The following is a 27,899-nucleotide window of genomic DNA, read 5'->3' on the forward strand; positions in this document are numbered from 1 at the left end:
TTTTTTTAACAACTACAAAGCTTTCATGTTTGAGTTTCAGTCATACAATGATCAAACATCCATCCCTCCACCAGTGCACATTCTCCACCACCAATGTCCCCAAAATACACCCCCTTTCTAACCCTCCCCCTGCCTCTATGGCAGACAGTTTCCCCCATACTCTCTCTCTCTACTTTTGGGCATTATGGTTTGCAGTACAGATACTGAGAAGTTATCACGTTTGGTCCTGTATCTACTTTCAGCACACATCTCCCATCTTGAACAATTAAGACTAATTGGAACCCATTTCTATCTGAATGGCTTATTTGAATTTAGTCATTTTTTGATTTACTCCATTTGCAAGACTGCTGTGGCAGACCAAATGTTATACTTTGTGGGTTCCACAACAGTATGTAGAGTCAGTTTCTATAGGGACTAATTGTATTTAGTAGCTTCAGACTGGGTGCAAGCTTTCTTTTGCTATGAGTAACTGAATGGCACTAGCTGTGTTGGTTCTCCAAGCTTCTCTGTAAATCAGCTAGAAAAATACGTAGTATTTCTATCATGTTTTTTGCATGGAGAACATGATTATTCCACAGAGGAAAAGTTGACTTTGCTGTTTTTCTTTTTGTTGGTCCATCTCTCCCTCTGCCTTCTTTTCTTGTCTTGGTGAGAGTGAAATTCCTTTTTTCTGGTTTTCTGCAGAACTAGTTATGGGCCTTTCGTTGATATTAGTAGCAGGCCTGTTCATAGTTGAGCTCTGTAGAAATTTCTCTAATATCATTCTCTTTTGCCTCATCAGTTTTGGGGCTGTGTTTTGACAAGTGTATAATCATTGTGTTACAATTTTAAAATATCAGGGTGACCCTGGAAGACGAGGACAACCTGGCCCCCCTGGTCCCCCAGGACCCAGTGTAAGTGTTTTGCATTTCTCTTCATCTAAGAGTTGGAATTAAAGAAACCTAAGAACCAAAAGTGGAAGTACCTATTAATTAATCGTTCTTAATGAAAAAAATAGCTAACGTGTTTTTCATCTAGTCATAGCAAGGGTCTTTCCTCGTGGAAAAAATATAGAAAACTCAATTATTTTTAAGGTTATTTTAATAAGCAAGGATTATTCATTATCTTTTAAGAGCCTTTTTATGCTTATAATTTTACAAATTCTCAGAATTAGAACATTATAAAGAAATATTTTCATATGAACTAGTTTTCATAAAGAATTTATAAAGTAAGAGGTTTAAGAATAGGATTTTAAGTAGGAGGTAACCCATATTTTTAATTAATGGTTCACAGTTCCCTATGTTTGTATTCTATCTCTCATTTTTTTTCAATCTCCTGAAAGATTTAGTTAACTGCAATTTAGCGTTCTCCTAAAGAAACATGCCTGTGTGTCACATTTTTAGAATATTAGCATATTATGTGATGTCTGCTCTTTATTGAATTTTTATTTATTTCATTTTTGTCCAATGAACTGTGACTGGGAGTTCTGAATTGAATATTCACAATCTTAACTTTTAATCTTCTCTTTACTTTAGGGGACAATTGGATTTCATGATGGAGATCCATTGGTAAGCTGGTGTCCTTTCAAAATTTTTAAGCTGGTTTAAGCCAAAGACCATAATCTTAAGACAAGTTCCTTAAAAAAAATCTTGTTTGAATAGATACTGGAATCCCATATTTTTACTGCACTTTTACTCAGTAGAACAGTCATTAGTCTAAGTAGACTGGTGGTGTATATTCAGTCTGACTGTTAACATTTTTGGTCTATCTTTAAAAAAGATTATAAAGGAGTCTGCTTTTTTCATACTCTTCATTGCTTATTACTAAGGCATGATTTTTACCAAGGGCCCCCATTTTAGAAGCTACAATTCAAATTATTCTCTCTGAGATTTGTTTTACTTATGGACCAATATTAAAGAACAAAATGATGATAAATACAGTTTGCTTATTTTGATTAGGGGTTGTGAATCTTAACAGAGAGCTAACAAATCAGACATGGAATATCTGGAAACATTTTATTTCTTTAGTAGTTTAAACCTGAAATAAATTTTGCAAAATATTAAGATCTATTAAATTTGTATGATGGATATATAGAAGGCTTTAAAAAATTCCCTGTACTTTTCTGTAAGCTATGAATATTTCATTAAAAATTAAATTTAAAAAGAAAAGGAGCATCTAGAGTTATTTAATAAATATAATCACAGTAAATTTTTTTGTAGCTGGCTTACCTAAAAAGAAAGAAAAAAACCCCAACACTACTTTGATGCATAGTTGAGGCTCCAGTTTATGTTGTTCCTCTTTTTTTCTTCCTGGCAGTGTCCCAATTCCTGTCCACCAGGTCGTTCTGGATATCCAGGCCTACCAGGCATGCGGGTAAGAGAATCATTTCAGTTTTTTATTTCCAACAGTATTAGCAATAGTCCAAGTGAAGCCTTTATATACTGACCTTCTTAGTGTGGAGATGCCAACTGCAGAGATGGCTCTTGGATGAATTAGGCAAGTCTGTGTTTTACTAATTCTATTGTTTAGTCTGTACTTCCTATTCAGTTTTAGAAATTTCACTGGCAGGTCGATCAGTGTTTGTTGGATTACACAGTGCATCTGTTAGTTGGGGAAACTATACCAATAAAATGCATTCGATTTAGAGACTCAGGATATCAAACCAAAGTTTAGAAAATTGTCTCCCATTTAGGGAAATGGGAAGGTAGGGCAGATTGTACTCCTAATAGCTTTGAAACACTTTTAAAAAATAAAAATATGGAAAAACAACAAAATAGGTAAGAAAAGGCACTTTACAATGTGTTTTTCACTACTTCTGCCATCATAATTGCTGCAAGCTTTCACTTAAAAAAATGAATTTACTCTGGATAGAATGATTCTCTTTCTAGTCTATGAGTCTAAAGTCTTATTGTCTAAAGTCTTTTTGTTTTATTTTATGATTTTTATACATTTTATTTTCATAAGGTAGTTCACAGTAGTTCATTACAGATAATATTCAAACACCCACCCAACCAGCAAGCAACTTCCCACCACAGTAAGAGGGAAGTGTGTGAAGGTTGTTGTATTTCATTCTGGGGCCATTTAAGCCCGTATATACAAAAATACAAACAAGTATGTTAAAACCAAATACATGTGCCCTATTTTAGGTACATCAGTGAGCTAGAGTATAAGAGGTCTGGAGGCCCTGTACTCTTGGAGATTGATTCTGCCTTGCTCTCTTCCGGGAGGTTTATTTATAGTCTCTGGATCTTGGCCGTTGATGAGATTACATGGCACTGAGGGTGGTTTGTGGGTGTGGCTGCCAGGCTACTGGAAAACGGGGGACCTGAGTGGAAGAGGCCCAGTCCCAATATGAGCAGACTTGGAAATCTGAGCCATGGGTCCCGCATACCTGGGTTCCTCTGTCGGTTCCTTCATGGGTGAGGCTCATCCCAGCATGTGGAGTGTGGCCTTGAGCATGGCTATGGCCGAGTTCTGTAGGATTTTGGCTGCCGGGGCTCTGCTTGCGGCAGGGAGGGAAACTCAACTCTAAAGTCTTTTTGAATAAAACAGTACAGAGGAATAAAATTCTGCTATGAACTGGAAGGTCTCAAAACACTGATTTTTTTTTTTTTGCTTTTTTGGGTCACACCTAGCGATGCTCAGGGGTTACTCCTGGCTCTGCACTCAGGAATTACTCCTGGCCGTGCTTGGGGGACCTTATTGGCTGCATGCAAGGCAAATGCCCTACCTGCTGTGCTATCGCTCCAACCCCAGATAATATATATATATATATATACATATATATTTTAATGTAGGAGTAGTGCTATTTATTCAACTGAATGATTAGCTGATTGAATTAGGCATGAACTCCACATTAGATAAGTTTTTATGGGTATCCACAGCTTTAAAAGATTTGGTCCTGGATCAGTGTCTTATTTTTGGAAGTCTTGCACTTGAGAGAGGATCAGTGTCTTATTTTTGAGTACAGTCCTGGATCAGTGTCTTATTTTTGGAAGTTTTGCACAAGAGAGGCACTGTGAGTAAAATTTTTGGTAGATTTAGTTTTGGAATATTCATTTCACATTAGCCTCATATTATTATCCACATCTCACCTATACCAAGGGCAGAAAACACCAACCTAACAAAAAGAGATAAGGATTTTCTTTTCAAGTCTTCAGTGATTATCTTTTGTATCTTTTAAAATTATTAATTATCTAGTGAGGATAATTGTCTGGAGAGAAGCCTGTAGAGAGCAACATGTAAGCCATTCAGCTAGTTCTTGGTATCTCTGGAAAGTAAGGTACTGATAGCAGAGAAGACTTAATACTCTTCACTCAAATGGAGGGAAAATTAGAAAAAGAAGATATCTCCAGAATCAGCAGGCAAATGCCAATGAGTTGTGTGACTGAATTAGATGATGGAGGCTTTGTTATTTTAGAACAGTTTTCTTCTATTAGCTAAATATGATATCTATTAATATAGATACATATGGAATAATATATATATATATAGTATTATGAAAGTTGATTAAGGTAGTCATTTTCTTCGTGACATTACCTTTTCCTTAGCATACTGACACAGATTTAAAGAAGCATGCTCACTTTATGAACTTTGTGATGATCTTATGTGTCTTTTTTCCACTTTCTTGTCTAGCCAAATGCAATTATTAATTTATTTATGTTTGTACTTCTTAGGGTCATAAAGGGGCTAAAGGAGAAATTGGTGAACCTGGAAGACAAGGTCACAAGGTAAGGGGAAATTAGTGTTTAGTTGGTAAGTTGTAGTTAGTCAATAATGACCAGGTTTATTAAAAGGAATTTTAAGACATCATAAAGAATACTTAGTCTTTTCCTTTCAAATGATTATTGACAATTTTCATTTGTAGATGTGTCAATATTCTGACTAAGCAGAATACTTACAAAAAACCATCCAATTACAAAAATGCAGAGTACTGTACATTTTCATTTTTTACTGTATTGCTACCCTTGCATTCTTTTTCAGATCAATCACACTCAGCATTTTTTTGATGCTTTTGATAGTCAAATGTTATTCATCTGGTTTGTTCTACTCCACTAAACAAAATTTTATGACAAGTGTAAAATTTTATGACAAGTGTTGCTGAGACTAGCAAACAGAAGAGTTGGTAGTTGGCTTATAGCTTCTCAAGTTCTGAACTAATTTTTCTATTTGCTTCTGATCTCATTTCAATATAGTTTTTGAGTAATCTAGAAACTGGCAAGAGGACTTAGAATATTATGTATACAAAAAAACTGGAGCACTCAGCAGAAACTTGCAATGGGGCTGGCATGTCTTGTAACACCATGTCTGAAATGTAAAGCAAAACGATCTCTGCCCTTTTTCCATCCACAGTGTTAAATTGCCTTTAAGAGTCCCAGAATCTGACTTCTTGCATAATAATTTTTCATCTCTTAATTTTATAATATTTTACAAAGTCAAAATGTTCCTTTCAATAGGGCCCTCTATACTTTGTTTATTATGTCTTACATTTTCCTTGTGTAGTGAGAAAAGATTAGTCTTTTTCCTTTGGAAGTTAAGTGTTAGATAATTTGCAAAAATCTTTTTATTTCTGAAAGTAGAAAAGTTTATTGGAAAGTAGAAGAAAAAGGAAAAGGAAATGCCCATGTGGGAGGAACTTAGTATGGGACTAAGATTGCAAAAATCTTTATGCCATTAGTATCTTTGAATGCCTTAGCAAGCATCAATCTGTTGAATAACCTGAAATATTTAGGAAAAGTAAGTTCATTTTATATTTTATAGTAAAAAAAATTTATTTTAAAAAAAGTTGGACTTTTAGGAGTATTATCTTTGATTCTGAATGTTCAAGGCATTTTATTTGTTTGTAATTGAACAATTTGGGATTTAATATAAAATTGTAGAAAATGGAGTAAAATGGAAATTTCTCTGTGTTACTCCACTGAGTGTTAAGATAAATAATTTAAAAAATTCTACAAAGATTTATTAAGAACATGCTATGTGCTGGTTTCATTTTAAGTCAGATCATACAGATGAAAAAATATGTCCAATCGCAGGGGACTTGTTAAATCAAATATCACATATTCATGTACTAAAATATTTATCCGCAGAGTTAGGTGTACAAGACTATCAAATTGCACCAAAAGATACCCATGAGATACTATTTACAAGTAAAGCAAATATGGTTAATTTACATTATTTTTTATGCTTTATATCCCTTTCTCCTCCTTACTTTTAGGGGCAACATCCACCTCACTGTATAAAATTTGGGGATAGTCTGTTGACCAGTGGGCTGGAGTGATAGCACAGCGGGTAGGGCGTTCGCCTTACAAGCGGCCAACATGGCCGCCCCGAGTTCGATTCCTCCGCCCCTCTCGGAGAGCCTGGCAAGCTACCGAGAGTATTCGATATGCCAGACACAGTAACAACAAAGTCTCCAATGGAGACGTTACTGGGCCCGCTCGAGCAAATCGACGATCAACGGGAGGGCCTTTACCTTTTACCTGTTGACCAGAGCATCTTGCCATCCCATCTCCCATGAATCTAAATTTTATTTTATACCTGTAATACCTGTAGTATGTAGGTCCTGCAACTTAGTTTTGTATTCAGTGAGCATAGAGAGAGAGACGAGAGAGAGAAAGAGATGATAGAGCGAGAGAAAGAGAGAGAGAGAATACGTGTGTGTGTGTGTGTGTGTGTGTGTGTGTGTGTGTGTGTGTGTGTGTTAGGTAACCTGCCAAACTTTTCACTGAAAGTTGTTGAGAAGTCTTCTAATTTAGTTCACATGTTTTTGTCACATAAACTTCCAGTGGTCTGCTTGAAAACCTGACATAGAAAAATATGATAATAGCATATTAGAAGTTAATATTAAAAGGGTTAATAAATGCACTGAGCAATAAACTGAAAGCAAAGTGAGTGAGATTTGAGAAACTACAGGTATGATTTTATATCTGACTTCACAATTCTGCCTCAAATTTACTTTGCAAAACCATTAATAAGGATAAAAGTTTTAAAAAATAAATATAGGAGTGACTAGTCCAGTCTTTCACTGTATTAAAAATAGGGCTAAATTGCCTCTTCTTAATTTGTTCTTAATTTTACTATAGGGTTATTAATTACTTGTGCATTTTTTATCTATTAGTGAGGTGTTTAAATTGAATATATTACTCCAACATTTGTTTGGAACCTGTAGGAAAATACTCCAAACCCAGTTAATTAAGTGGACTGATTAATCATTGTTGTCTTTGTAGTTAGGTAGGAAAATGCAAGTGTCATTAAATTACTTCCCCATATTTATTATCCTGACCATGATCTAGCTAATTCCACCTGGACTTTGGACTGGCTCTCTCTATATTGTCAATCACACCTATTTTTTTTTTAAATTTTTGTGGGTCTCTCAAGCAGAGCTTAGAGAGCCTTGGGACCACTTCTGACAATGCTCAGCCAGCTTGGACAGATGACTCAATGCTGGACCCTGTGGTACTGCAGACCACTGGACCTACCTGTCACATTGGAAGTGCCTGGGGGACATGTGGTGCTGTGAACAGAACCTGGGTTCCAAGCATTCAGGTCTCGATCCCTGTACTACCTCCTGGTGCAGTAAATCTTTTTTTTTTTTTTATGAGAATGATGAATCTAAAATCCCTATTTAAGAGTCTCATAATTCTTTCTTTTTTTTTAATTTTTCTTTTTGGGTCACACCCAATGCACAGGGGTTACTCCTGTCTCCACAACTCAGGAATTACTCTTGACGGTGCTTAGGGAACCATATGGGATGCTGGGAACTGAACCCGGGTCAGCCGTGTGCAAGGCAAATGCCCTAATTGTTCCAGCCCTGATTCTCATAATTCTTAAAAAAAGTCAAGAATAAACAGCTCAGGCATTGTCTAGTTCTAAGTATTATATTCCAATTGCTTTAAATCAATACTGCTATTAGATTTTCTGTATTTCCTGTGTGTATACATGTATAAATCTAAATAAAAGTTATAGTTTGTAGAGCAAAAACATGGGTGATTTGAAACATATAATAAACATTATAAATGGGATCTTATCTCATAATATTCTCATAACATCAAAAATAAAGATTTAACCTCATAATTAATTTCATAATTTAAAATATTAATCATCACAGGAAATGTTGGGCAGTATGTCAAAGAGTAAAATCCTAGCCAGAGAAATAACCTTTTTTTTTTTCAGAATGTATAGTTATTCTGTAAGAGACAGTACTTGTATTTTTTTTGAATATTCTAAAACTTTCTATGAGTGAAATCTAAATTTCTCTCTTGGAGAGCCTGGCAAGCTAGCAAGAGTATCCCACCCACACGGCAGAACCTGGCAAGCTACCTGGCATATTTTATATGCCTAAAACAGTAACAAGTCTCACAATGGAGATGTTACTGGTGCCCATTCGAGTAAATCAACGAACAACGGGAGGACAGTGTTAATACAGTGCTAATATTCTGTATCACTGTATCACTGTCATCCCATTGTTCGTTGATTTACTCGAGCAGGCGTCAGTAACATCTCAATTCCTCCCAGCCCTGAGATTTTAGCAGCCTCTTCTTACTCATCTTTTCCCAATGATTGGAGGCTCTTTCAGGGCCAGGGTAATGAGAGCTGTTGTCATTACTGTTTTTGGCATATCGATTATGCCACGGGGAGCTTGCCAGGCTCTGCCCATGTGGGCAGGATACTCTCGGTAGCCTGCTGGGCTCTCCGAGGGGCATATATTTATATATTTCTTTCTATGATTTGTTCTCTACTGTCTGAACCCCATCAAGTATGGCGTGGTAATTATGGAAAATGGGTAGGAAGTGTCTTATAATGTGTCCAGGAATATGCGAGACTTGGGCCGAGCGTGTAGAAAGCGGCCTGAAGCGTGGTGGTCGTTGGATAGTGGAGGTCAGCTATTGGGGCTGGGTCCCTTGGGTTGGGGAGGGCTTTCACCCACCCCCCCTCTGGAGCGCCCCAAGTGAAATAGTCTGGCATGGAGTCTGGTGGCATGGTTATGGGGACCTCATTTTATACTCCTGTCTGGGAGGAGGAGCTGTGAGTTCTGGAGGGTGGCCGATGAGGAGGTTATCTGGTGACAGCAGGGTGTGGCTTATGGGTGTGATCCCTGGGTCACTGGAGACTAGGGGAAGCAGGCAGAGGATCTCTGCACCTTGTCCCATGGAGTCCAGAGTCCAAGGTCACAAAGTTCCACATTTTCTGGGTTCCGTGGGACGTCATTCATGCATGAGGCTAATATTCTAAAATTTTAAAAATGTATGAGGTTTTAAAATTAGTATTATGAAGTCAGGACAATAATTGAAAACATAGTGGAAGATTGCATTAACACTAGCAACAAAATAGTCAAAATGCCTTAGAACAAGCAAGTAATTAAAGACTAATATGAAGAAATGAACATATTATTGATGAAAAGTATTTGATTACATAGGGATATACATTAAATGTAATTAATTAATATTGCAAATATTCTATTTTTCATATTGTTTTTAATACAAATATATTACAACTAGTATTTTTGTGAAGATTTAGTCAACAATTTTAAAGTTCATCTAGAAGTGTAACCATTTAGGAAAATTTTAAAAAATTAAAAAAAGGGTGAGTAACTCTCAATGAAAAATAATGTTAAAGGAATAAACTAAAACTGTTGGGAGAAATATAGATAAATATTGATTAATTTGGGAGTCGGAGAGGATATTCTATGAGTGAAATCTAAATATAAGACAGAAAAGACATCAAAAGGCTAACTATATTTAAAAATCTCATAAATGCAAAAATAATTATATAAGCACTGTAGCACTGTCCTCCTATTGTTCATCAATTCGCTTGAGTAGGCACAAGTAATGTTACCATTGTGAGACTTGTTGTTGCTGTTTTTGGCAAATCGAATATGCCACAGGGAGCATTTCAGGCTCTGCTGTGCGGGCGGGATACTGGTAGCTTGCTGGGCTCTCTGAGAGGGACGAAGGAATCGAACCTGGGTTGGCCACGTGCAAGGCAAATGCCCTACCCGGATGTGAGAGTGATCTGGCTGCGACATCTGTCACCCTATTGATTGACAGGGTTGATTCAACTGATCTGGCTGGTTAGGCAGGTGTCCCCTTCCTTGCTCACCGCTCCATGTGTGTCCCTCCCGAACCTGCACCTGTGCATGTTGTATTCTGTCAAAGAGTACGGCCTTCCCTGAATAGAGACAGACCAGTCTTCCCTCACGGGTATATGAATAACTGCACTCCCCTGCTAGAACCTCCAAACAAGCTCTCAATTTTATAACTTAAAAAATAAAAATCACATTTGTAGTTGCTGGACAAATAGTCATAATTTGATCACATTTTCTTATTAATGCACTCTTCACACTGCACACACATATGTGATACATGAAGAGGTATCTCTCCTTTTCCTTCTCTTCCTCCTCTATATCCTTCTCCCTCCCTCTCTTTGCCTTACCCTGTTCTCTATAATAACTTGGAAGAGACGGTATCTAACTTATTTATAACAGAATGGTTAGATTTGAGTGACATTATCGATAAATTTTTTTGTGCTTTCTAAGTGTTCTATAATGAAAATGGATTACTCAACTCATTTAAAACAGTGTTTTCAAGTGCTGCACAATACTTTTGAGAATGCAAATGAGTTCACGGATTTAGTCTTAACTTATTCCTATGTTTATTTATTAGAATAACATTTGTGGTGCTTTTCTTTGTTGTTTTCTAGGGTGAAGAAGGTGACCAGGGAGAACCAGGAGAAGTTGGAGCTCAAGGACCTCCAGTAAAGTTTTTTTTAAATATATAATCAGGATATACAGATTTTTTTAAATGTCTTTTGAAATATACTCTACTTGACATTTAGATAAATGGGCTGGAGCAATAGCACAGTGGGTAGGGCGTTTGCCTTGCAAACGGCCAACATGGCCGACTCGAGTTCGATTCCTCCACCCCTCTCGGAGAGCCTGGCAAGCTACCGAGAGTATCTCGCCCACATGGCAAAGCCTCGCAAGCTACCCGTGGCGTATTTGATATGCCAAACACAGTAACAATTGTTACAATGGAGACGTTATTGGGCCCACTCAAGCAAATGGATGAACAATGGGAGGACAGTGACAGTGACCACTTGTATGTAAATTTCATGACTTCATCTTTTCTAACAGCTACATAGTACTCCCTTGTGTAGATGTACCAAAGTTTCTTTAACCAGTCGTCTGTTCTCGGGCACTCAGGTTTTTTTTCCAGATTCTGACTATTGTAAAGAGTGCTGCAATGAACAAACAAGTGCAGATGTCACTTCGACTATACTTTTTTGCCTCTCTGGGATATATTCCCAGGAGTGGTATTGCTGGGTCAAATGGGAGCTCAATTTCTAATTTTTTGAGAATCGTCCATACTGTTTTCCAAAAGGGCTGTACCAGTCGGCATTCCCACCAACAGTGAAGGAGTGTTCCTTTCTCGCCACATCCGCACCAACAGTGGTTGCTTTTGTTCTTTTGGATGTGGGCCAGATTCTGCGGTGTGAAATGATATATCATTGTTGTTTTGATCTGCATCTCCCTGATGATTAATGATGTAGAGCATTTTCTCATGTGCCTTTTAGCAATTCGGATTTCTTCTTTAAGAAAGTTTCTGTTCATTTCATTGCTCCATTTTTTGATGGGGTTAGATGTTTTCTTCTTGTGGAATTCAGCCAGTACCTTGTATATCCTTGATATCAACCCCTTGTCAGATGTGTATTTGGTGAATATCTTTTCCCATTCTGAAGACTGTCTTTGTATTTTGGTCACTGTTTCTTTTGAGGTGCAGAAGCTTCTTAGTTTAAGATAGTCCCATTTGTCTATCTCTGTTTTCACTTGCTCGGCCAGTTGTGTGACACCTTTGAAGGTACCATTAGCTTCAATACCATGGAGAGTTTTGCCAACTTTGTCTTCAATGAACCTTATGGATTTTGGTCTGATGTTGAGGTCTTTAATCCATTTTGATCTTACTTTTGTACATGGCTTTAGGCAGAGATCTGAGCCCACTTTTTTGCATGTAGCTGTCCAGTTTTGCCAGCACAATTTGTTAAAGAGGCTTTCCCTGCTCCACTTCACTTTTCTTGCCCCCTTATCGAAGATTAGATGATAATATGCTTGGGGGGAGATGTCAGTGTATTCAACCCTGTTCTATTGGTCTATAGTTCTGCCTTTGTTCCAGTACCATGCTGTTTTAATTATTACTGCTTTGTAGTAGAGTTTGAAGTTAGGGAGGTTGATTCCTCCCATTTTCTTTTTCCCAAGGATTGCTTTAGCTATTCGTGGGGGCTTATTGTTCCATATAAATTTCAGGAGTGTTTGTTCCATTTCTTTGAAGAATATCATGGGTATCATAATAGGGATCATATTGAATTTTTACAGTGCTATGGGAAGTATTGCCATTTTGACAATGTTAATTCTTCCGATTCATGAACTGGGGATATTTTTCCATTTCCTCGTGTCCTCTTTTATTTCCTGAAGTAGCGTTTTGTAGTTTTCTTTGTACAGGTCCTTTACTTCCTTAGTTAAGCTGATTTCTAGGTACTTGATTTTTGGGGACACAATTGTGAACAGGATTGTTTTCTTCATATCACTTTCTTCTCTTTCACTGTTTGCATATAGGAAAGCCATGGACTTTTGGGTATTGATTTTATAGCCTGCAACTTTACTAAAAAATATGGAACGCTTCATGAATTTGCGTGTCATCCTTGTGCTGGGACCATGCTTATCTTCTCTGTATTGTTCCAATTTTAGTATATGTGCTGCTGAAGAGAACACTGTTTTCTCTTTAGAAGATGTATGGCATGGATATATTTCCTCCCATTTTCTCTTTTTTTCAGTGATAGTTTCTGTTTTCTCTTGACATGTAGAAACTTTTAGTTTGATATAATCTCATTTCTTTTTGCTTTTAATATGCCAATTGAGTTAAATCACCAAAATGTCACTGAAGTCAATTACTTGCGTTTTTTTTCTTTGATGTATTTATGGTTTGGGATCTTACATCTAAGTCATTAGCCCATTGTGAGTTAACTTTTGGACATGGTGTGAAATAGTGAACCAATTTAATTGTTTTGTATGTAGCACTGTCCTCCCGTTGTTCATCGATTTGCTCGAGTGGGCCTAGGAATGTCTGGACTATTAAGTCACATGGGAATTGTGAGGGAATCTGGAGACCAGGGTATTTGTTTTAGAATCCTGCCTTTCCTGAGCCTTTCATAATGAAATATTAAGAAGCTATACATTTCTCAGGTAGAGGATTGAGATAAGTTGTGTAGGAGATATATACTATTATATCTTAATAACATAGCTTAAAGTTATTTTTATTTTAAATCCCCAACGTTTTTTGGATAGGATTTTTCAAGCATTCTTTGAAAAAATGTTTTTCAACTGGAGAAATAAAACAGAAGCTAGGGCAAATACCTACAGTAGTCAACTCAGATTGGATCTCTAGCATAACATCTGCCCTATGATCCAAGTGGTCCATTGGGGGAATAATGTTAGTGCTTGTTGAACTTCTGGGTAGTAATGAATATGACCAAAAAAAGTGTCTTTTTAAATATAAGTGCATCTGTAAAACTGGCAGGGCTAGAGAGATAGTACTGCGGGTGGGGTGCTTGCCTTGCACCCAGCAGATCTGGGCTTAATTCCCTGCTACCCATATGGCCCCCAAATCCATGAGCAGTGTTACCTGAATGCAGAGCCAGGTGTAAACCCTAGAATGGCTGGGTGTGTTCCAAAACCATAAAGCAAAAGTTAATTATTGAAAAGTTTGTGTTTGGGGCTTAAGCCGAGTAACCTGTATGTACCTCAGAGTTTGACTTTCAAAACATTGATAATTTCCCTTTGGTCAAACGAAGCTACATTGTATAAGCTTTCTGGTTAATTACTTTGTAAGGATTTTCATGATTATTATACTGTGTCTGTGCTAAATACCTAATCTAGACCAGTCAATAAAAAGGTTGAAAGCATAAGAAGAGTCATGTAGATCACTGTGATTTTATGGGTGAACAGAGCTTGCTAATTGTTAATAATACCAGATATTAGATTTTTAATTTTTTACCTTAATTATTCTAATTTTATCAGCCCTATTAAAAGTATTTTAAGGCTTTGCAGGCTTATTTCTGAGTAATAAAATATATAATATTTACCCTAAAATTCAAGTTCAACTGCGCTAATAGAGTGCTGAAGCCGGGGAGATGCAAAGCGCTGGACACAGGGCTGGGCGGTTGGGGCGTGGGGCGCATTACCATTAAGATTTAGGAACCGATTTTCCTTTTCTTCTATTTTTTTTTTCCTTTTTGGGTCACACCCGGCGACGCTCAGGGGTTACTCCTGGCTCTGCACTCAGGAATTATTCCTGGCGGTGCTCGGGGGACAATATGGGATGCTGGGAATCGAACCCGGGTCAACGGCGTGCAAGGCAACCGCCCTACCCGCTGTACTATCGCTCCAGCCCCGATAGCACAGCGGTAGGGTGTTTGCCTTACAAGCCGCCAACATGGCCGACCCGAGTTCGATTCCTCCACCCCTCTCGGAGAGCCCGGCAAGCTACCGAGAGTATTCGATATGCCAGACACAGTAACAACAAAGTCTCCAATGGAGACGTTACTGGGCCCGCTCGAGCAAATCGACGATCAACGGGAGGGCCTTTACCTTTACCTTTACCCTAAAATTACAAAAGCTTTTTATAACTATATAATAAATTTCTACTAGGCATATAGTCTAAAGAATGACTTTCTTTCTCTATCCTTTCCTTTCTTCTTTGTTAGACTCCCAAATAGTAAGAGAATATAAAAGTGAGCAAAATCCTTCCAAAAGTTTAAAGTTTTTCACCATGTAATTATAACATATTTTTAAAAAGTAGAATATATTTTAGAATTATAATAGCAGAAATAAAACCTTGAACTTTATGCACAAGTTCTGTCCTTTAAATTTTTTTCTTTTTGGGTCACATCTGGCGATGCACAGGGGTTACTTCTGGTTCTGCACTCAGGAATCACCCCTGACGGTGCTCAGGGGACCATATGGGATGTTGGGAATCAAACTCGTGTCGGCCGCGTGCAAGACAAACGCCCTACCCACTGTGCTATTGCTCCAGCCCCTAAAGTATTAATCTTGAGAAAATTTTTTTTGAGTTCTTATGTCATTCATATATTTATTGACTCAAAATACATATATTTGTATATTAAGAATTATTTTTGTGAACTTATCTTCAGAGAGAGCAGCTTTATTCTTAAGTGACTTCTTCTCACATCACATATCTTAGGTAGCTGTCCTCAGCTGAATCATCCCATCCATTTGAACATCAGTTGATTCCTCATTTATCTAGACAGAACTTGACACAGATTTGGATGCAGGATTAGCCTTGGAATAGCCCCATTTTCTCCAACAGAGGACAAAAAGGAAAAAGCATGGCTAAATGTTCTATCTTTAGTTATTTTGAGAGTTACTTTGAAATTCTGCCAGAAGCAGCTATCCCACTTTCCTGATGAATCATCCACCCACTGCTGTACCCCAGGGAACCCGCAGGCGCTCAGCCCTCCATGAATGCTCCCCGTTTCCGGATCTCTACTGCTGTGGGGCTAGAGAGACAAATTGACAACTATTTTTTTTTTTTTTTTGCTTTTTGGGTCACACCGGCAATGCTCAGGGGTTACTCCTGGCTCTGCACTCAGGAATCACTCCTGGCAGTGCTTGGGGGACCATATGGGATGCTGGGAATCGAACCTGGGTTGGCCGCGTGCAAGGCAAAAGCCCTACCCACTGTGCTATTGCTCCATCCCCCAGATTGGCAACTTTTTTTAAATTTGTTTTTTTTTATTAAAAATTTTTTTAATAGTGAGACACCATGAGGTAAAGTTGCAGACTTACACATTTTTGTGCTTGGGTTTCAATTATACAATGATCAAATACCCATCCCTCCACCAGTGTCCATTTCCCACCACCACAGATCCCACTGTCCCTCGCACGCCCCATCCCCCCCATCCCACCCTGCCTCTGTGGCAGGGCATTCCCTTTTGTTCTCTCTCTCTTATTGGGTGTTGTGGTTTGCAAAAGAGGCAATGGGTGACAATCATGTTTAGTCTATAGTCTACTTTCCGCATGCTTCTCCCATCCTGGGAGGATCCTCCCAACACCTTTATTTGGTGTTCCCTTCTCTATCTGAGCTCCCTTTCCCCCTAGTATGTGTGGTTGGCCTCCAAGCCATGGAGTAAAATTCCTGGTACTAATGTCGGCCATTCTTGGGTGTTAGTTTCCTATTTTGTTACTTAATGTTCCCCAGATGAATGCAATCTTTCTGTGTCTATCCCGCTCTTTCTGACTCATTTCGCTTAACATGATACTTTCCATGTGTACCACTTGTATGTAGATTTCATGACTTCGTCTTTTCTAACAGCTACATAGTACTCCATTGTGTAAATGTACCAAGCAACGTTTTTTTGGGGGACCACACCCAGCAATGCTCAGGGGTTACTCCTGGCTCTGCACTCAGGAATTACTCCTGGCGGTGCTTGGAGGAACATATGGGATGCCGGGGATTGAACCCAGGTTGGCTGTGTGCAAGGCAAGTGCCCTACCCGCTGTACTATCTCTCTGGCCCTGAGATTGGCAACTCTTGATGTGAAAGGATCCTAGAAACTTTGAAAGGATTATAGAAACTTTACTCCACAACTTTATTGTGTAGGATTACCCATGTGCCATTGAAAGCACAGGGTAGGTAATCCTAAATTATGTTACAGGGTAGATAATCCTAAAACATGTTTTCATGCCCCAGATTGGAAATCAGAATGCCCTTTATGAGATAAATAGTGCAATGAATAATTACTACAAGTGGCTGTGAGTGGGTCAAAAAATCTTCACAGTTTTGAAAGGGTTTTGCCATTAGAAGAATTATCCCTGGATTTTTCTTTCTAAACTATAAAATTTTATTTATATACTATCACTATTTCTTTTTTATTTCTCAGAATATTGCAATATTATTTTATGTCCACCTCAAGAGGGTCAGGATCATGTGCCAGAATCATAATTTATGTTAACATTTATGATTTTGACGGACACAGTTACTTGACCACCATCACCAAAGTATAATGTTTTAATTTTTAGTATTATCTTTGGTTAGAGCGTTTGCCTTGCACGTGTCTGACCTGGGTTCGATTCCTCCATCCCTCTCAGAGAGCCTGGCAAGCTACTGAGAGTATCCCGCCCACACAGCAGAGCCTGGCAAGCTCCCTGTGGCCGTATTTGACATGTCAAAAACAGTAACAAGTCTCGCAATAGAGACTTTACTAGTGCCCACTCGAGAAAATTGATGAACAACTGGAGGACAGTGCTACAGTGCTATCTTTGGTTATGAGAGTGTTCTTCTTCATGGTTAGCTTATGTGAAGCAATAAAAGAACATATACACTCCAACTAAGACTTTTCCCTTTCCTTTTCTAGGGACCTCAAGGATTGAGAGGCACTACTGGTATAGCTGGAGATAAAGGAGAAAAGGTAAGAGGTTAATAGTGCTAATGATATATCAGAATTCAAATTTTACCATTGTCTTATTTTCAACAGACTGCTTTTATTCTGGGGGAAGGTAATTTGTAGCTATTTGGTTAATTTCTCACATTCATGTTATAAACATAGATAATAGAAATAAGTTACATATGTGATATGTAGGTTATATTTTGAATTATAATGAATAAATAAGCAGAAATGGAGGTTTAATTTCTTTTTATTGTTTTGACAGTTTAATAACATGGTCACAGCATTGAGTGTATAAGGCAAGAACAGGGTAGGGTGGCGAGGAAGAAGTCAAGTGAGAAGAGGGACAAAACCCAAGAACCCAGAGCCATTCTGGCTCTCTTGCCAAATCCTCATAAGAATCAGACACTTGGGACTAGAGTTCACTAACTCTTCTTTCTTTAGCCTGGCCTCAGATGCCAGATTCTACTAGAATTTGCATGTCAGGCACTCTGGAATATTCTGGGGTAATATCAAAGAGAACTCGACTCCTCACTGAGGTTACTCTTTACTGCAAGAAACTAGCAGACGTTATAATGCAAACAAGAGGAACATAAATTTGAAGACTAGAAGTGAGAGGAAGAAGGGAAGGGAAAGCAATGTATAATCTATAGGGAAATTGAAAGGACACAGGAAAGAGATGGTGCTAGAAGGATGCAGGGGTAGCAAGGCAGATGACCTAGAAGCATGAGGTGTTGCCATTGTCTTAGTGGAGCATGGAGGATGGACAATGCTTAACTGGAGAGTACATCAAAAGCAAAGCAAATCTGACTGGTCATTATGTGCACAGAAATTTTTTTTGTCTCTATATATTTGTATAGGGATGGCTATAGCTTCTCTATTAGATTTTAAGAAAATGGTTACCAAGTACTAAAAAGTATGTGAAGAAAGTCAACTTGTAGGTCTAGAAAAATTTTTTTAAAGTATCTTTGCCCATTACATTGTTAAATTCTCACCTTATTATCTTTGGCACCTCTTTGGCTAATTTGGCTAATACAGAAGGATGGAGTCATTTATTAACAATTAAATAAGAATAACTTGAACATTGTATGTGCTCAGTAAATTAAAAAATTGGAAAGATGCACTGTTTTGTGAGAAATTATTTTATAAATAATGCTTTTGTATATTATTAATTTTTTTAGCAGTAAAGTAGTTCTGAGGGGAATACTAATGCTAAGGAGAATGTGAAGAGAGAGAAAGAGAGAGAGACACACACAGAGACAGGGACAGAGACAGAGACTGAGACTGAGACTGAGAGAGGAGGAGGAAAGCCCCTGAACCAAAGGAAATTTATGCCTAAGGAAGGTCATGGCAACCCTAATGTGGAGTGCTGTAAAGTAAAAGAGATTATGCATGGGGAGCTGGGCTGTGGGAGAGACTAGTGGAGTTTGACCTGAAGAAAAATTAGGCATCCCAAACTGAATGGAGTGCTTTCATTTCAATTTTAAGTCACTTTATTTCTTCTACAAAAAGGCTCTTTATTTTCATTATGTTGCCTTTGCTCTTCCATTTCCTTTAAGAATACTTCTTTTCTGAAAGCACTGTTTAAATTTTTTTTGTTTTTCTTAAAGCACCAAAATTTACAAAGTTTTTTATAGTTGGGTTTTAGACATATATATATATATATATATTTAAATTTATTTATTTATTGAATCGCTGTGGGAAAAGTTACAAAGCTTTCAGGTTTAGGTCTCGGTCATGCAAATATCAATCACATTTCCCTTTACCAATACTTATTTTTCACCACGAAGAACCCCAATAACCCCCCCCCCCCCAACCCTCCCAATGCCTGTGGGGCAGATGAATTCTAGTTAACACTCTATCTACTTTGACTAGCTTCATTGTTTCAATAAAAGTTGCACCATTATTATTTAGACTTTCCCCCCCCCCCCCCAAATCAGCCATGCCAAAAAAGCATTGTGGAATGATTTGCTTTCTACAGCTGGGTTCAAGAATTAAATGATGTCGCACGCGGTTTTGGATTTCTGCTATTTTATTTATTAACCCTGGAAGTATTTCTACTGAGAGTCAGATAATTAAGAGATTGGTTTCTGTGCTTCTGAGGCCGTGGCCGTGCCGGAGAGCCGCTCGTGGGGGGCAACTGGTGACCTCGGTAGGGCATGAAGGACGGGCTGGAACGCCCCCCCCCCTCCGTCCCATGAGGTATCAGTCGCGCCCCCGCCCCCGGCTCAGACCTGCTCTCCACCCATATATATTTTTTTTAAAAAACTTTTTATTGAATCACTTTGAAATCGACCCTTACAAAGTTATTCATGATTGGATTTCTGTCATGCAGTATCCATATAAATTTTAGCACCAGTCTCACTACCAATATTTTCTTTCCTCCACAAGGATTCTCAGGTTTCCATGCCCCGATCCTGCCCCCCCAATCTACTAGGCTGATAGGAACCTTTTAAAGTTCGGTTGTTGAAGTTTGGATCTCTTGTTTTCAGTGCTGTTGACTCTGTGGTTTGGGTATTAGCTGTACCACTTCTTTGCACCATTGATGTACTCAGATTCCCTTGACATCTTCCCTGGTTGCTTCCTGTCCAACTTTTATTCCTCCCTCAATTTCTTTCCTATTTTGTCCTTCTGCTTCCTATATAGTGGTCAAGGGCGGTCTAGGCATTCCCCTTTTCAAACATTGCCATTTCTCATCAAGCACCATATTTTTAAAAACACATTGCATTCTTTTGTATGTCTATATACTGGTTAAATTAAATAGCAATCTCTGTTATATCTTCTGTTATTAAAGAATAAAATCCATTAATTTTGTAGTTGCTGACACATAAGCCTGTGCATTTTCTGGATTTAAATAATCCCCCCCAAATACGTGACCCTTTGAAACCAATTACTATTCTTGATATGTTCTTTATTTGAGGTATTTTTCTACTTGGTATTTTTCAAAATTTCTCATTTCCTCTTATTTCTGTCAAATTGCTTTCAATAGGAAGAAATGGCTTTTCTCATGAACTCAGACCCATGGAGTGGTTACCTAGTAACAGCGGTTTCGGTCTGAGCTCTGCTGAACAGTAGTCAGAGAGAAAGCATCAAAGCCACTTCTATAATGCAAAGGCCAGTTCCCTGGCACAATGCAAGGTGAATGATGAATTCAAGGTCTTTTAAGGGTCTTCTAAACCGCTTCTTCCCTGTGAATGCCTTGCACCTTGTTCTGGTTTTAGAGATGAAAGAATTTCTAGGCTGTGTGGTACCTTTGCTTCAATTGTGTTCTTTCTTTGACTCTTTCTGTCTGAATCTTCTATAAAATTTTTAGTTTTTAATTCTTACTACAGACACAGTTAAGTTGGTTTCCTTGGCGTGACAAATTATCCAATATTCTTTTGACTGTTTCCCTTTAATTTTATCATCTCTCCACTTCAGCCCTGTTCATTAGGATATACCTGTCCAGTTAGTTCTGTTTCTCTCTTCTGTCTTCTCATTTATTTAGTAGATGAGAAAATGATGTAAAGAAGGAAGTTGTATTTTCTCGATGTAGGATGCGATAATAGAAATTATCTTCATTGAAAAACATATTTTTATTATAATAATAAAAATTGAGAGGTGAATTGAGAGGTGAAATGTGTAAAATATGACCGAGTCAGAGATAATTCCATGATAATTCAATCAAAAAAGTTCTGCTATTCGTATGCAGTCATCACTTCACAGGGTGGCTCTATTTATGAGAAAAATAAATTGACTGCTTTACACAAAAAAAGATTTAACATATCTCCGGTACCAAAGAGAGGATGCTCACATCCTAATTACAGTTTTGAAGCACACAGTTGGACTTTTGATTCTAGACTGTGGTGGAAATCTAGAATTTCAGAAACCCTTCCTGTAGCAGCAGCAGAGTCTATGTGGGCTGATGTTAGGTCTTTACCAGTATTGAATTTCATGGGAACTCTGGGAGGTGGTTACCAAATTCTTCCTGTAGTTTTGTCGCATTCTTTCATAGGTATCACTGTATCACTGTCATCCTGTTGTTCATCGATTTACTCAAGCAGGTGCCAGTAACGTCTCCATTCGTCTCAGCCCTGAGATTTTATTTTATTTTTTTTAATTTTTTTTGACTATTTATTTATTTATTTATTGAATCACCGTGGGAAAGGTTACAAAGCTTTCAGGTTTAGGTCTCAGTCATGCAAATATCAAACACATTTCCCTTTACCAATACTTATTTTTTACCATGAAGAACCCCAATAAAACCCCACCCCCCACCCCTCCCAGTCCCTGTGGGGCAGATGAATTCTAGTTAACACTCTATCTGCTTTGATTAGATTCATTGTTTCAATAAAAGATTCACCACTATTATTTAGAGTTTACCCTCCCGCCCAAATCAGACATGCTGAAAAAGCATTGTGAAGTGATTTGCTTTCTACAGCTGGGTTCAAGAATTAAATGTTGGTTTCGGATTTCTGCTATTTTACTTATTGACCCTGGAAGTATTTCTACTGAAAGTCAGATAGTTAAGAAATTGGTTTCTGTGCTGTGGAGTCGTGGCCGTGCTGGAGAGCCGCTAGTGGGGGGCAACTGGTGGCCTCGGTAGGGCGTGAAGGGCGGACCGAAACGCCCCCCTTCCCAGGGCGTGAAGGACGGACCGGAACGCCCCCCTTCCCATGAGGTTTTAGTCGCCCCCACTCCCCCGGCTCATGCCTGCTGTCCACAAGGCTCCCATGTGGCCGCCATCTTTCTTTCCAGAGAGGAGAGGGTGAGCCCTGAGATTTTAGCAGCCTCTCCTACTCGTCTTACCCAACACTGCAGTATTGGAGGCTCTTTCAGGGTCAGGGGAATGAAGTCCAAGTGATTTTTACCAGCAATTGAGAATGAATGCAGGATTAAATTAAAATATTCAGAATGGTGTTAAAGATTGAACTTAGGTACCTATGATGTAGTAAAAAGACATCAATTAGTATTTTCACAACTGAGGCATCTGATGACATATTCCTGGGAACTCATTGATGAAGACTATGTAGTAAAAACACAAAATTATCATTTTATCTCATTACTAAACTTTTCTAGAAAGCCTAATATCACATGTGGTGTCTCACTTTTATTTTATGTATTTTTCATTTTTTTCAGGGTGCTCGGGGCTTCGATGGGGAACCTGGACCCCGAGGTCTTCCTGGTGCACCTGTGAGTAGTTTTCCTTCCACAAGACACAGTAACAGACTTTTAAAAAAGGAATTGGATTCTTTTACTACAATATGTAGAGTGCTATTTATATACTGATAATAAAAGTGAAAAATTGTAACGTTTGTTTTAAGAAATTTAAATTCAGATGAACAATTCTTTCTTGAGTACAGAAAGATGTTCTCTGATTTGCTCTGGGTTTTATTTCTCTCATAAGTGAAGCCGATTATAGTTTGCATGTTTCTTCTACTTTGTTTGACAGGATGTGCAGAGTTACAGTATCTATCTCATTTCAAATAGTTGTGTAGGTCTATCTGGTTCCTATCTATGATTTCTGATTACTTGTTCCATATTTTAACTTTGTGTTAACAATGTTAATATTATAGACTGTCTCAAGCTTTTTTAGAAAATAAATTTAAAACAGCATTCCTTAGTTATCAACTATACAACAAAAGATGTAGAAAAGTATAGGTTAAGTAGAATTTCTAATGATCAAAGTCCTGTGGTACCCGGAAAAGACAGAATATTACTAAATGTTATATTACACAGTGAAGTGCTAGATTGATCATGTGGTTGAGAGAGTTTATGCAAAAGGATCTCAGAGAGGTTGGTAAGGAAAGTTATTGTAGGTTGGCCACAAAGTACAGGTTAGGCAGGTCATTGTTGGGGTGCTTTGAGTGCTGTTGTTGGGACTGTTACTACATGGAATTTGTACTGAGAAGATTTGAAATTGAGTAGATAAGGTAGAACTACATTATTGAGTGCTTAATATCAACCTATATCATGTGAGCTGATTCAGTAGCAACAGGAGTCCTGTGAGGTTTTAGAGTAATTGAACAGTCCAACAAAAACTCTCTTTTATGAAGACACATACTTGCGGTAGCTTACAGGGCTCTCCTAGAGGGACAGGGTAATCGAACCTGGGTTGGCCAGGTCGGCCAAGGCAAACACCCTACCTGCTGTGCTATCGCTCCAGCCCAACATAAGCTGGATAATTTGGGTAGAAACCATTAATTGGCTGAGTAAGTCATAAAGTGAAAAGGTTGGCATAATTCAGACCTCAATTCACCCTAATAGTGAATGAAGTTAGTTGATCTGTAGACATAATTATTTATTCATTAGACAAAGCTACCTACTGTGAGAACCTTAATTTTATTGCATGTATACACCTAAAGAGCATTGAAGGATCATGCATTTAAAATTAAATCAAAAGACATCTATGCCTCAAATACTCTTTTGGTAATGTCAGTTTTGAAGCCAATGCAGTATTTTTTTTAATTGAAGAAAGACAATTTTTATTGAATAAAATTTATGAGAAAGACATGAGGGGTGAGAAAGAGAGGAATACATGTTCAAGAGAGACCGTGGTACTGGGCCAGAGAGGTAATACAGTAGATAGGGTGCTGGCCTTGCATGTGGCTCACCAGGGTTTGAAACATAGCATCACATATGGTCCCCCAAGCACCACCAGGAGTATGACCAGGTATAGCCCCCAAACCAGAAAACAACCTCCCTCCAAAAAACCAATCCCCCCAAATCCAAACAGTAGAGAAAATGAAAGAGGGAGAGAGGACGAGAGGGAGGGAGAGAGGGAGGGAGGGACAGAGAGAGAGAGAGAGAGAGAAAGAGAGAGAGAGAGAGGAGTTTAAAGAATTAAAAAAGCAATCGAGGGACTGGAGCTATAGCACAGCAGGTAGGGCGTTTGCCTTGCATGGGGCCGACCCGGGTTCAATTCCCAGCATCCCATATGGTCCCCTGAGCACCGCCAGGAGTAATTCCTGAGTGAAGAGCCAGGAGTAACCCCTGTGTATTGCCGGGTGTGACCCAAAAGGCAAAAAAAGTTATCAAATAAGTAAATTTTGCTTACATTAATACAATTTCAATTTAATACAGGGTGATCAAGGACAACGAGGACCTCCTGGAGAAGCGGGTCCAAAGGGAGATAAAGTGAGTTCACATTACCTTTCTTCTATCCAAGTATCATTTTTTTTCAGTGACATCTTTTGATTCTACTAATCTTTTGGCAATGTCCTAAGTTTTGTGTTCATTTGAACCTGTCTTATCAGTTCTCCTTGTCCTACAGGGACCCCAAGGTTCCAGAGGAATTCCAGGCCTTCCTGGGTCTAAAGGAGATACGGTATGTCCTGAGTTGAGTTGTAGTTACCAACTCATTTTTCAAAATCATTATTCATTTATTAAAAAAAAAGAAAAATTGTGAATAGAGCAGAATGTGACTGTGCTGGACAGTGTACTTCTTTGTGTGTCTTTAGGGCTTGCCAGGTGTGGATGGTCGTGATGGAATACCTGGGATGCCTGGAATAAAGGTAACTGTACGATTTAGTCTAAGAGTGAATGGGGCCTTCTTTGCCCTGGCCAACTGGCCGCAACATTTCCATTACTAAAGCGTTGCTGGTAGATGTATATAATTAGTTGGTTTTTTCCCCTTCTTAATTTTTCAAGTCAGTGTCACTTCAAAATGCCTGTTAGACGAATATATTTGGTTGGTTTCAGGACTCTAGGAAAATTGCCCCATTGAAGAAACTAAACTGAAGGCACTTGCATACTTTGAGTGAATGTATGACTTAAATCTTACCCCACCCTGGCATGAAATGAGTCACATTATAAAAAGTGCACCTGGGTGATTTTGAAGGTCTGTGTCTTTTTCTTCAAGGAACTGTAACCATTTATGCTGGTTCAATGATAAAATAAAACCTTTTTTCAGGGTGAGCCAGGAAAACCTGGACCTCCTGGTGATGCAGGATTACAGGGGTTACCTGTAAGTATCTCATTCTTTGAATGTTTATTGGTTTGCATATGAATTTTGAAGATGGGTATTTTGTGGGACTAATGTTTAAGTGACTTAATAAATACTGGGAAAGATAAGATATTTTAATTTAACCTTTTATGCAGTTTTTACATTGAGAGTTTTGAACTTCCCCCAAATAATTACCAAATTATTTCTCTAATATCTATATTTAACTTTTTTGTCCTTCTTCACTATTCAGTTTACTCATTCTTCCTTCTCTTCCTCTCTGTTTCCCTCACCCTCTCCTTCTCCCTCACTCTTTCCTTCTCTCACTCTTTCTTTCTCTCTCTCTCTCTCTCTCTCTCTCTCTCTCTCATAAATTTACCACCTCTGAGCTTTGGGCTAGGGAGTTCTTGTTAGCAGAGCTGAACCATAAGAGTATTGAGAGTATGCTTTAAAACAGTGCTAGATATAGCATGCCATTAAAAAATAATATAGTGCTTTGAATTATCCAAGTTGCTGTTTTCTTGCATTAATGTCTCTGGAAATTCATGTTGATTATACCTTGTGTATACTTTGCTTTTTGGAGGCAAATGTTTCAAGTTAATAAGCATTCTTGATGATAGGGGGGACTGCCCTCCAATTAGTTATGCTATCTGATACTGAAAATAGTCAACTAGGGAATATTAGGACTTCCAACAGTATCAAGTCTTAATTAGGCTCAGTTTGGGCCTACCATTCTTTTTATTTATTTATTTTTTACTTAGAGTTTAATATGTTTTATAGACTCTCACTTTGCTTTTCTATGTACATCATGCTGGTAAATACACCAGTTCAGCTGAAAATGGTAGTAGATTCTAATTTGGAATTTCACCCTTGAAATATTAGTTTGCAGGTAGGTTTGCTATAAGGGTTTTCAGACTTACAAGCCAACTGTAGAAAGGAAATGCCTTCTAAACTGGTCTACTTCTATAACTGACAGTCCAGACATAGGGAAATGGGAAACTTGGAAGAACTGTCCTTCCATGTCCACTTTGAGGTTGTCGTGATCCGCTCAGCTTCTCACCATGTACAATGGAATTAGCTGGGATTCTCAGGTAGAGTAACCTAAACCCACATTCTCTGCATTCTTTCAGGGGGTCCCTGGAATTCCTGGTGCAAAAGGTGTTGCCGGTGAAAAGGTACACAATTGGAACTTTTAAGTTGGCATTTTAATTCTTTTATTGACATATTTTATTTATAATTTTCAATATTTCCAATGTGCTTTTATTTTATTTTCAACCCTATGGAGAAACTGAAAAGGACTTAAGGCTTAAAATATGGTTCTCTTTCTAGACAGCATAAAGGACACTTTAACACAGTGTTGCTTCCTTTTTGAAAATTCGATCCTCTCATTATGTGCATAAGAGACCATTATTAACAGTATTGTAAACTATAGAAGCTCAGTCAATAAAATATTTTTTAAAAAAAGCATCTTCTGCCAGCATAAAATGAAGAAAGCTTTGTTACTTGGCTTCTTGAAAAAAAGGAACATATTACTAAGCCACTGAAATTATTTCAATGACTATTAAGATGATTTATCTTAAACTAAAAAGATAATAGGCAAAGACAATCATTTATATAGTTATCAACATATCCTTATAGTCTAGCAAGTTAAAAATGAATAAGTGAAAGAAATGAAAGGCTTACAGTAAGTAAGTAGTTCAAATAAAATGACTACAATGAAGACCCTGTGTAAAATGGTCCCCACCAGATTAACTGGCAACAGTCCTGAAATCCCTGGTCCACAGTGCACTGGGCAGAGTTGTTCCCTAATAAGTGGACTCTGAGATATTGATGGTGCATAGCATCTCCTGGATTGTGCTTTTCCTGGAGTCTGCTGACAGAAGTTTCTCAACAGCACATCCTCTGATAATTTTCTCAGGATGACAAGGTTCTTTATAATTTTAATAGCATCAGTGTCAGGTAAAATGTCTTGGAGAAGTGTTATTGGCAGTGAAAATGGTAAAGGAAAGACATACACAATTAATATTGTTGAAGAAAGAAAAAATCCTCTCATATTGTTGTCTAGCTCAAACCCTTCATTTTTGACACAGTGACACCTTTACTAGACATCTGTGTCTCCCAAAACAGATTCCTGAATCTAAAGTTCTTTGATGTATACACCACAGGAGAAATTCTATATCTTTCCAGAGTCTTGGTGTGGAAATTGGAAGATTAATGCTATTTAAGTGTAAAAACTACTTGTCTAGGTGAGACAGGCTGATGAAAAGAAGCAATCCAGCAACTCTCCCTGCAGAGCTGTGGTTTCAGAAGGAACAAGGCCGAGAGTGTTATGGATGGTAGTGGAGGGATGTTGATATTTTGGTGGTGTTTATAGTAGATTTTACCTTGAAGGAGTGTGAAATCCACCCCTGAGTACATATGATTGTGTAAACAATTATTTTAATAAAAGAGAACAATTAATTAAAAATAAAAATGTTTGTGCATAAAAAAGATTATTGCCCTCTGACTTACTTTGAGTGTTGCTTTTTATGTTTAGGGTAACACA

General features: G+C 38.1%; 1 protein-coding gene and 1 non-coding gene across 3 annotated transcripts in view; one reads left to right on the forward strand and one right to left on the reverse strand.

Moving 5' to 3' along the window:
* COL9A1 (collagen type IX alpha 1 chain) overlaps positions 1–27,899 on the forward strand; it is a 104,171-nt gene that overhangs the window by 40,443 nt on the left and 35,829 nt on the right. For both annotated transcript variants that reach the window (XM_056109616.1, XM_056109620.1), the window contains 13 exons: positions 840–893; positions 1,515–1,547; positions 2,296–2,352; positions 4,656–4,709; positions 10,678–10,731; positions 17,404–17,457; positions 22,552–22,605; positions 24,496–24,549; positions 24,686–24,739; positions 24,873–24,926; positions 25,325–25,378; positions 26,485–26,529; positions 27,891–27,899. The exon at positions 27,891–27,899 is cut by the window's right edge and continues 45 nt beyond it. In XM_056109616.1, coding sequence (XP_055965591.1) covers positions 840–893; positions 1,515–1,547; positions 2,296–2,352; positions 4,656–4,709; positions 10,678–10,731; positions 17,404–17,457; positions 22,552–22,605; positions 24,496–24,549; positions 24,686–24,739; positions 24,873–24,926; positions 25,325–25,378; positions 26,485–26,529; positions 27,891–27,899 — 630 coding nt within the window. The remainder of the gene's footprint in view (positions 1–839; positions 894–1,514; positions 1,548–2,295; positions 2,353–4,655; positions 4,710–10,677; positions 10,732–17,403; positions 17,458–22,551; positions 22,606–24,495; positions 24,550–24,685; positions 24,740–24,872; positions 24,927–25,324; positions 25,379–26,484; positions 26,530–27,890) is intronic.
* LOC130019448 (U6 spliceosomal RNA) lies at positions 12,636–12,742 on the reverse strand. Its single transcript, XR_008791777.1, has one exon. It is a non-coding gene; the product is annotated as a U6 spliceosomal RNA (small nuclear RNA).

Source organism: Sorex fumeus, unplaced genomic scaffold (assembly GCF_029834395.1).
Source record: "Sorex fumeus unplaced genomic scaffold, SorFum_2.1 ptg000008l, whole genome shotgun sequence".
Taxonomy (NCBI): Eukaryota; Metazoa; Chordata; class Mammalia; order Eulipotyphla; family Soricidae; genus Sorex; species Sorex fumeus.